At 54.7% G+C, this 10,765-nt stretch overlaps 1 protein-coding gene and 1 non-coding gene across 2 annotated transcripts; both read right to left on the reverse strand.

The window, feature by feature from the left end:
- PTSG_20044 lies at nucleotides 1-371 on the reverse strand (the record flags this gene model as incomplete). The annotated part of the gene is made up of 1 exon (XR_001137179.1): nucleotides 1-371. It is a non-coding gene; the product is annotated as an 18S ribosomal RNA (ribosomal RNA).
- Nucleotides 372-7,647: 7,276 nt separating this feature from the next.
- On the reverse strand, nucleotides 7,648-10,721 carry PTSG_11283 (uncharacterized protein; the record flags this gene model as incomplete). The annotated part of the gene is made up of 10 exons (XM_004987588.1): nucleotides 10,633-10,721; nucleotides 10,428-10,477; nucleotides 10,074-10,233; nucleotides 9,592-9,668; nucleotides 9,152-9,234; nucleotides 8,823-8,907; nucleotides 8,503-8,574; nucleotides 8,205-8,263; nucleotides 7,937-7,995; nucleotides 7,648-7,694 (listed from the first exon to the last, which is right to left on the reverse strand). Exons 1-10 carry the CDS (start codon nucleotides 10,700-10,702, stop codon nucleotides 7,648-7,650), a joined length of 762 nt encoding a protein of 253 aa, XP_004987645.1. The 5' UTR covers nucleotides 10,703-10,721.
- Between the last annotated feature and the right edge of the window lie 44 nt (nucleotides 10,722-10,765).

Raw genomic sequence — 10,765 nt, forward strand, 5'->3', positions numbered from 1 at the left:
GTTTCTTCTATTTTGAAACACTCCAAAGCGAAGAGAGAGGTCGCTCCGGGGCACAGCAGATTCAAGACCCAAGAAGAAAGAGAAGTTGTATGGAAGGGGGCAGACGCGACTTTTTCGTGCCCGCAAGCAGTCCTGCTTAGCGACATTCGCCTTGCTCTCTTGCTTGCGCTTCTACTCAGCGGCTCTTTGCCTTTGCCTTCTCTTTTCCTTTTTTTGTCTTGCTCATTTGCATCCTTCCCCTCATGTATGCCAATCCATCGAGCGGCAGCTGTTTGAATCGCTGCTTTGTCCTCGTGCACTTTGCCTGCAAGCACCGCAATCTAGATTCAGTGAATCTGCTAGATCTAGATTTGTGACTGGATCTAGCTGGTGCGCACAGCTTCACTGCATCAAGATTTTTCACATTGCTCACACCCCAGATTCCCCTGGCTCGTGACCAACCAATGCTTGCATGCATGCAATTTGCTTCGCTTGCGTACGCTGCACATCAGCTGCAGCTGCACTGGTGCATCGCGACGCAGTGTTCAGACACTACTCATGACAGTATTGGGGGCTTTTTTCATCACATGCTCGCACTTTTTCTGCACCCCCTTTTTGACTTCCCCGCGCCAGTCTCCCTACTCCGGTGATCAACTGAGCAAGCGAGCAAACGTCACTGCACCATGCCATGCGCTGCAGCAACAGGGACAAGACCACGTGGCTGGCTTGCAGGCACACGTGCGCGCGAGCACACTGCACTGTGCGCACTTCTACTTGCCTGCAGGCACGCTTCGCTGAAGCAAGAAGGAGCAAAGCAGAGGAACTGAGGAGTACAACAGCGAGGATGGATTCGTTTCCATGTGATTGCACAAGAGACAAGCAAGCAGGCAGAGAACGACGAGAGGCAGCGCAAGGGACACGTGTGCACGTGTGTATGCATGCGTTTGTGTGTAGATGTTGCCGCCAGGCACGGGAACGTGTTTCTGATTAAAGTGGATTGAATGAGTAGTAATCCTCTGCTCACTGCAGACACACTTGCATGCGATTGTGCAGTGCTGCTGTGTTGCTTGCAAGCACTCGTACCTTATTCTTCTTGCATTGGATTCACCGCACAACGATTCCTCTGCTCACTGCAGACACTTGCATGCGATTGTGCACTGTTGCTGTGTTACTCGCAAGCATTGGTAGCTTCTCCTGCTTGCATTGAATTCACTCCACTACCCACAGCTACTCACTCGCAGGCACTCACAACATCTCCTGATTCACTCCACTACATTCGTCTACTCACTCGCAAGCACTCACAACTTTTCCTACGTCCATTGGATTCACTCTACTATAATCTGTCTACTCACTCCCAAACACTCACAACTTTTCCTGCTTGCATTAGATTCACTCCACCACATCCGCCTACTCGCTGCAGACACGCGTGAGTACGTTTGGTTGCTCTGTGCGAGTTGCTTGCAAGTACCCACAACTTCCCTTGCTTCCACCTTGTTCACTTCACAACACGCCTCCACTCACTCGTCACTGTGTCACTACATCACCCACCATGCCTGCACACACGTGCAATCGACCCTTTATCAATCCACACCATCACTCACACACCGCTCTGTCACCCTCTTACCACACTTCACTTCACTCCACTTCACTCGACAGCATCGCCTCGCTTCTTGGATTCACTCTCCAACATCACCTGCGCTTCCTCTCTTGCCTCCAGCAGCGATATGTTCAGGTGCGTAAGGAGCTCGCTGCAATCGCCTTCTCCTCTTCCCGCTTTACCTTCTCCCTACATGCATGCGTGCTTCTGCTTGCAATCTTCGTGCTTCTGCTTCCTTTGCTCCACCGCCACGATCACAACACAACACACACACACACATCCGTGCATGTGCCGCTTTGTCCCAGTGTCTCGCCTTCTCCCATTGTCTCCCTTCTCTCTTCCCTTTGCTTTTCCACATTCCATGTGTTGCATTGTTGCTTTGCACTTGTTGCCACATGCTTCATTCACCCTTGGCTCTCTTTCTCTTCCATCCACTCACCACCACACAGCACCTCTCCACACAATATCACACATCCTTCACTTCATTTCACACAACACGACACAACCCACTGTGTGCATTCGTGCTTTCCTTCGTCCCCTTCTGTCACCACCTTGTCACCACAAGCCTGGTTTGTCCATCTCACCTGCGTTCCAGCCCCTCCTGTCCTGTTTCAATTCTTGCCACTGCTGCTGTTGTTTCCATGTGCTTGCATACCTTCCCTTGTCCATGTTCACTACTTTGTGCCGCCACTCCTTCCCCTGACTTTCCCTTCCCTTACCCTTTCCTGCCTCGTTCATGTTTCATGCTGCATGTGTTACAACACATCATAAACCCATCAAGCCCACGCTGCCACCTTCTCCACCATCAGCCCTGTTCACCACCACCACCAGTCGCTGCAATCATCACTCGCTTCATCCTTGCCCCCACTTCCTCGTTCACTGCTGCTGCTGCTGTCCTCACCTGCGTGCAACACCCACTCCACAGCCACACGCCCAGCTCACCACCAATCCAATTCACATCACAACAGCACACACTGTGTTGACTTCACTGCAACCACCAACAACCATCCACACCACCACCAGTACCACACGATACACACGGCTGCACATGCGTGTTGCATTGTATGTTTCCACTTCACTTCAGCAACACTGCAGCAAGCACACACACACACAGACAGACACACGTGTCAAGAACAAGCGAGAAAGCATCCCATATCAACTGCAAGCAAAACACAACACACAACACACAACAAGCGACAGCTCCATGCTGCGCCACACCGCTTCACTCCCCCCATCAACCGCCATCATCACCTTCAGCCAACAGCAGCAGCAGCAGTGTACATGCTGTGGCAAGAGAGAACAGAGAGAGAGAGAGAGAAAGGGAAAGGGAGGGAGGAAGGCAGAGGGATACAAGGAGAGAGACGTGCACGCTGTCAACAACAACACGACACAACAACACAACACAACACAATGCAACGCCACCCGCTCACGCTCCCCTCCTTCTCCAACGAGGTGCGTGGTCTATGGCAGCCCCACGTCTTGCTTGCTTGTCCTGTGTCCTTGCTTGCTCGTGTGGCCTTGCTTGGTTGTGCGTGCCTTGCCATGGGTTCCAACAAACAGCCTGCTCCCCTGCACAAGCGTCCGCATGTGTGTGTGTGTGTGCGCGTGCGTGTGTGGGGATGACGAAGAGGGAAGAGGGAAGGGAGTAGAAGAAGAAGAAGAAAGGGAGAGATGGGAGGTGTGTGAGCACAGACGACGGTGATGGGCGCACACGACGTGGTTGTGGTGAACACACACACACACGCAGACAGACACAGCGAAGCAGCAACGCACAACAGACACAACAAACACAAACAGGGGGAAACAAGAGCAGCAGCAGTGCTGCAACACACACACATACACACACACACACGCACCGAGGGAAGGACATCAGCCAGCCAGCATCATCCAACACGCCTTGCATCCACTGGTCCATCCATGCACCAGCAGCGGTGATGGCAGCAGGAGAGGGAGAGGGGGGAGACAGGGAGAGAAGGAAGAGTGTGCCCTGCCTTGCCTGCCTTGGCCGCCTGTGTGGGGATGTGTGTCTGCACACCCACCCACTGTGTCTGTGTGTGTGCGTGTGTCACCATCCAAACACACACACACACACACATGTGTGTGTGTGTGAGACAGAGGGAAGCAGGCAGCCACCACACACACACACACAGTGTGAATCACAAGCAGACACAGCATGAACAACATGCACACAGTCACAATCATGTACACATGCAAGTGCAACGCACCGTGAGGTGGCATCAGATTGCCTGCCAGCGCGCGCGCGCGTGTGTGTGTTCACACGTGTGTGTGTGGGTCGATGCAGCCCACTCTCTCTCTCTCTCTCTCTGTGCGTGAGCCAAATGCATCCACAGCAGCAGGGAGTGCGTGTGAGATCACAACACCCACCACAGCCACGTCCCACTCTCTCCCTCCATCAACACACACAGCACACAAATCACACGCACCCCCACAGCAGTCAAACCAATTGACAGAACTCGCCCAAACTCACAGTGCCAGCGTGCCATGGGCCTGTGCAGCACATATGTCAGCCTCACCGACCGTGGGCAACGCCTTGCATGCCTTTGGCCCTGCACACATCCATGGTGTGGGCGCTGCTGTGCGTGTTGTCTGCTTGCACCTGTGCACCATCACATCATCACCCACCACACCCCACACAGTCCATGGAACCAAACGAGACCACCCACAACAGGACCGCCAGTGAGTGCCCGTCACAACGCGCACCCTCTCCCTCCTCTCCACCAACCCTGCGCCAGCCACGCACACGAACAATGCAAGCCACCACCTCCACTCAAACACACACACGCACACGCACCTTGATTCTCGTTTCGCCTGCTGCTTGTTGCTTGGTCTTGTTGGTTCGTGTTTGGGCGATTGGTGGAAGATGCCACAAATAATCGCCCACTGCTGCGTTTGTGCAGCAACTGCTGCGTTTGCTTGTTGAAGGGCGCACTTGCTTGCTTGCTTGGTTGGTTGTATTCAATGAGACAAGAAGGAGGAGGAGGAGAAGGAGAAAGGAGGAACAGCACTGTAGAGTGTGTGAATGCTACGCAGGCTCACAGGCCTTGCAGGCTGGGAAGGGAAGGGGAGAAGAAAGGGGGGATGGAAAAGAAGAAGAAACAGTACAGACACAACACACATACACACACACACACACACACCCTCCTCCCTCCCCCTCCTTCTCACAGTCACAACAGACAACCAACAGCCACAAAGGGATGGAAGAGAAAACAAACAAGGGGAGGGGGCAACAGCCGCCCAGCCAAATTGCCATGGAAGAAAGAGGCGAGGCGATGGAGGGGGGGGGGGAGAAGGAGAACACCGTCAATCAACACACACGCACACACATCTGTTGGGAGCCCCACGTCTTGTGTCCTTGCTTTCCCTCCTTCCTCTTCCTTTCCTTGGCCTGGGTGGAGTTGGGTTGGTTGAGGTGGCACAGCTCGCCATGGCGTGTCATGCCTGGATGCGTGGGCATGGGTGTTGGATGTGGATGGGTTCCTCTCTGTGTGTGGGTGAAAAGGGGGTGGTGGGAAACGGTGGAAGGGGCGGCAGTAGCAGAGAGGAAGGAGAAGAAGCAAGGGAAGGGCGGTGGATGTGAGCATGTCATGCGTGAGTCGACGACAACGACACATGGGCGTGCAATGGTGATGATGTGTGCTTGGTGTTGTGCGTTGTATGTGATGGCACAAGCACATAAAGGTCAACCCCAATCACACACACAATCACACACTTTGTCGTCGATCAACGCATCTGCTTGACATATGCGCACACACACGCACATCTGCAGTCACACACAGTGTCACACATGGCATTGCAGAGTGAGACAGCGCACCACGCACACCCATACACAGCAATGCAAAACACAACCGTCACAACGACAACATATCTCTCCCCTCATCTCCATCCCCCAATGCACGGTCACATGACCAGGTACACAGCCGTGGTGGTGATGATGGCCATGATGAATGCCTTCCTCCCCACTTCCCCTCAACCCCCTTCCACCAAAAACACGCACACCATTGCGTGCCCTCACCTCGTGCATCGTGTTGCAGTCGGCGTGGTTGATGGCGATGCACACATGCACACACACACGCACACACGCACATCGCTGTGTGTCCTCGGTTGAGATGAGCAACGGAGAGGGAGAGAAATGGGCGACACGACACGATGGCCAGTCAAACCCAACTAATCCAATCCAGCATCCACTGCCGTGTGTTGCCTGCTGCAGTCATCATCACAACCACACAATCACACACAGGTGCAAGCAAAAGGAATGAGCCACTGATATGTGTGTCACTGTCATGTGATACCACCACCACACCATTCACGTGCATGTGCACACACACCGCTATCCCCCAACCAACATCATCGCCCTCCTATCACTTCCCTTCCCTCTCCCTCCTTTCGCTCTGCACTCCCACGTCGCACCACCACCATCACCGTGTTACTTCCATCCTTCCCCTGCTTCCACCACTCAACACAACCCAACCAACCAAGCAACCAACCGCCAACGATCATCCTCACCTGTGCTCGATGCAGCCAGCCAGCCAGCCGGCCGATGTGTCATAGCGAAGCCCAAGCAAAATGGAAGCGCAATCACATGCCACGACCACCATCGTCATCGCTGATGGAGCAGAAAGAGGAGATGACAGGGGAAGAGTGGTGGGCACGGGCCGTGTCCTTCCTTGTCTTCATCAGTGCAGCCCCAAACACCGTGCACAGCGCACACGCACACGCACGGCCATCATCACAGCAGCCACCAGCAGCAGCGAGCCAGCCTGCCCTGCGTGCCTGTGAGGCAAGAAGAAACCAACCAGAGACGAACAACAATGACCGGTGATGGTAAGGACAGGAAAGGAGGGGACAAGGGACCACGCATGGGAATATGCAGCATGATGTGGGCGGGGTGCATCACCTACACACAAGAACAACAAACCAAGCACCCAACAAGCAGGCAAGCAGGCACACCACATCCACCACATCCGCCACTGCTGAAATACCTGTGTTGGACGCTGTCTCAATCACGCCTCAACAGCTGCACATCACATGGGGAAGGCTGATGATGATGACACAGAGCAAAGGCGATTGGTTGGAAAAAGAAGAAGGGGATTCGGTTGGGGAAACCCCGCACACCTCCGCCTGCAGCCACGCACACACGCACACGCACATTTGAGTTGTGTGATGGATTCATGTGCGACACACGTCAGTGCAACCACCCCACAATCAATGACTGCTCTGGTGTGTTGGCATGCATGCGTACATGCTTGCGTGCGTGTGTGCGTGCGTGTGTGAATGTGTTTGCCACCAGTCCACCCTTCACCGCACACACACACACACACACACACACACACACACACACACACACACAGCCCCAACGTCTCACCTCGTGCCTTCTTTTCTCGCACAGCTGTGTGTGCGTGTATCGCCCTGGTCGTGTCATGAGGGGTTGGGAAGAGAACGGCCATCGTCCTGTGCAAATCACACACATGAACACATGCGCAAGCACAAACAACAAATCAGCAAGAATGACACGACGCAGTGAGCCAGCATGGCAGAAACAAACCACATCCACCTCCTTTGTTACATTCACATCACCCACATCACCACCCGTGCACGCACATGTCACATGTCCACAAACACAGCCGCCACCACCACCGCCACTACAAGCATCACATATGCACATGCAAGTGCGTGCGCCGTCCACATCCACCACAAACCACTCACCACCATCATCATCGTCGTCATGTGAGGCAACAGCACATCGACGCACATCACCCCCTGTACGTGTGCGTGTGGAGAAAGAGGTGAGTTGTCACAGAATCAGGTTAGCAACGACAACCACATCCATTGCCACCACCAACAGACCCAACGACATCCAACCAGCACATCACAATCACACACATACGACATGCTGGTGTTCACACCCAACACATCACACACCGCCCACATCACACACCACCGCCCCCCCCCCATTCATCTCACATCCACATTCATGGTCGCAGCCGCTGCTGTCGGTGACCAATGACGACGACGAGGAGCAGGTGGAGATGGACGATAGACAGAGGGCCAGTTCATCCAAATTGCAGCCACGCATCAGCAGTTGCTGTTGCTGTTGCTGCTGGTGGAAACGGTGAAAACAAATGGCCCCTTGCCACGCCGTGTCCTTTGCTCGCTCGCTCGGCTGCTTGGTCGGTCGGTTGGATGGAGGCGGATGCATGACCCTGTGTCCAAATCAATCAAAAAAAAGGGGGAACAAAAGACACATGAGTGGACAGAGCGGACAAGGAAAGTGGGAGGCGAAGAAGGGAACACAACATGTCAACCAACACACACACACACACATCTCAGTCGCCCTCTCACCTTCATCACTCGTCATCGTCATCGTCGTTGGTTCCACCGCTTCATGCGCCTCCTCAACGCTGTGATTCGTGTGTGCACAGACACAAGAAGGAAGAGAATGGAGGGGTGAGGTTGACAGCGAAGCATCATCAGCCACACGCCAGCATCATCAACCACACGCATTGACACAACCACACGCGCGCATGTTGTCCCCACCACCACCATGCACACACACGCACATTGCTCACCTCATCATGAGAGCGACTGACATGTGCAATGTCTGCCTCACGCCAGATCAGGGCTGGTGTCACCTGGGTGTGATGGCGGCTGTGCGGTCGATGGTGACAGCTGAGCTGAGGTAGAAGAGAAGAGAAATGGGCAAGGGTTGATGATGATGGGTCGTTCATGGCGGCGGCTTTCCCTTCCTCTGATGTGGCCCTGGTGCGCATGCAACCAACATCCCACACAAGGCACAGGTATGGCATGTCAGCACAGCAGACGCGTTCACCTTCCTGACCCTCCTCTGCTTTTCACCTTCCTGCCCCCTCCTCTGCTTTCCCCCTCCGCACTGCATGACACACACACACCTGCGCAATGACTGCGTCGCTGTGGTTGGATGTGCCCACCATGACCATGGACGTGTGTGTCCACAGCTGCTCCTCCCAACCCATCATGTGTGCACCCGCCCATCATCCTCCAACGGTCCTCAGGCAGTCGCCCCCCCCCCCTGCACACACACACACACACACACACACACACACACACACACACACACACACACATGGCATGTGAGCTGCACAGCTACACTGGTGCACGAGACACAGCAGCAGCAACAGTAAACACCCACAGCAGCAACAGCAGCAACACATGTACCATACGCCAACCAAAGTATCCATGATGGGCTTACCTTGCTCACGCATGGGAACACTGCATGAGCACAGCAGCGGCCGCCGAATTGGGGGAGTTGCAGCAGCAGCCGGCATGCGAGCCCGCTTCCATCATTGCCATCATGATGTGTGCTGGTACCTCACCACCTGTGCATGTGTGTGTGTGTGTGTGTGGTTGCAGGCAACGTGGATGGGAACAGAACACAACAGGCACAGAGCAAGCCATCACGTCAGCACAGCAGAAAGTGTGATTGACATCACACACACCACGTGTGCGCGTGCGTGTGTCGGTGTGTGTTTGTGTGTGACCATCATCTCCATCAACCCTCACTCATCACCACCCACATACCATGTGCGAGGCGAGTGCAGCTGGCACGCGTGGCAAGTATCCTCGACATTTCCCTCATCCTGCTGCCTGTAAGTGTGCATCGCCTGTAAGTGTGTTTGTGTGCGAGCACCAGCATGGTGAGCGAGTGGGAGGGAAAGAGGGAGCATGGATATGTGCGCAGCTACACTGCTACTGCCACTGCTGATGTTGTGCATGCATGTGTGTGTGAAGAAGAAAGGGAAGAGGGAGACAACAGAAAAACAGAAGGGAGGGAACAAGGCATGCTGCACCCCATCCATTCATCCATCCCTCTTCCTCACCACCACCACACACCACCATCCAATGTCACCAGCCAGCCAGCCACATCACACCACACTCACCCAGCATCCCACCCTACCTCATCCCATGCAGCCATCCAGCCAACACACATCTCCTCCCTTTCCCTCTCTTCTCGCCCTCACCTCTGCTGCTGCTGCTGCCGAAAATGCAACTTGTGCTGTCGCCACCTGTTCCCCAGCAGCAAACAGCCAGCTCCCGCCTGCAGCAGCGGGCGATGGGTTGGTTGGTTGGCTGGTTGGGGGATGTGTTTAGCTGCAAGTGGTGGTGGTGGTGCATTCTCTGCTGCTGCTGCATCGACGGTGGAGGGTGTGTTGGCTGGTGCTGCTGTTGTTGTTGTGATGGCCGCCAGGAAGGGCGAGGAAGAGAGGGAAAGGTGAGCAGCGGCTGCAAGGTGGAGAATGTGCAGGTGTGCAAGCAGTTGTGCGTGAGAACGACGAGTGAGACAGCACCATGCAAAGCAAAACAGGCAGCCGCACGACACACATGCATGCACATTGATGTGGGACAACAAGGGGAAACAGGAGCAGCAAAGACAGCGACCACAAAACACGCACACTGGTGCGGTGCGCAGCACACACACGCACATTCACATGCAGTGACGCACTCACGTTGCTCATCGCTCGCTTGTTTGTGGTGTGAGTTGGTGCTGCTGTTTCCACAGCCGCATACAGCGTGGCTGGATGGTCATCACATGGCAGGGCTCGTCTGTTCATCCCACCACAGCAGGGGTGGTTAGGGGTGACAGCTGCTGGCTCAAGGGCCCTCTGTGTGGCGACAGCAGAAAGAAGGAAGGGGAAACAAGGGATGAGGGTGGTGATAGTCGTGTTGAGGAGGGAGAGGGAAGGAGACACAAGAACATGAGAGGTGGTGATGGCGTGTGGGTGGATGGATGGAGAAGAGAACACGCACGTCGCACGTCGACACACACACACACACACACACACACACACACACACACCTGCCACGCGTTGTCGCCGCTGAACAGGTTGATCCTGGCAGACTCCAGTGCTGACAGTAGCAAAGAGGACAGACGAGACACAAGAGTTGGCAGGTGGTGAGGGTGGTTGAACGGACACGAGAACAAGTGAGCAACGCACACACCACACCACAAACGTCCCCACACTCACCCGACAACTCCTTGTCCCAATGACTCGCTCCCTCACCTGTGTGCACTTGGGTGGAGAGGGACTTGAAGAACTCCTCAAACACAAACGCAACGCGTCTATGCATCATCTCCACCACCTCATCAGGGATCGACCGCAGGATTATCGGAAGCTGAACACAGTTGTGTGTGTG

Source organism: Salpingoeca rosetta, assembly GCF_000188695.1.
Source record: "Salpingoeca rosetta unplaced genomic scaffold supercont1.43, whole genome shotgun sequence".
Lineage (NCBI taxonomy): Eukaryota > Choanoflagellata > Craspedida > Salpingoecidae > Salpingoeca > Salpingoeca rosetta.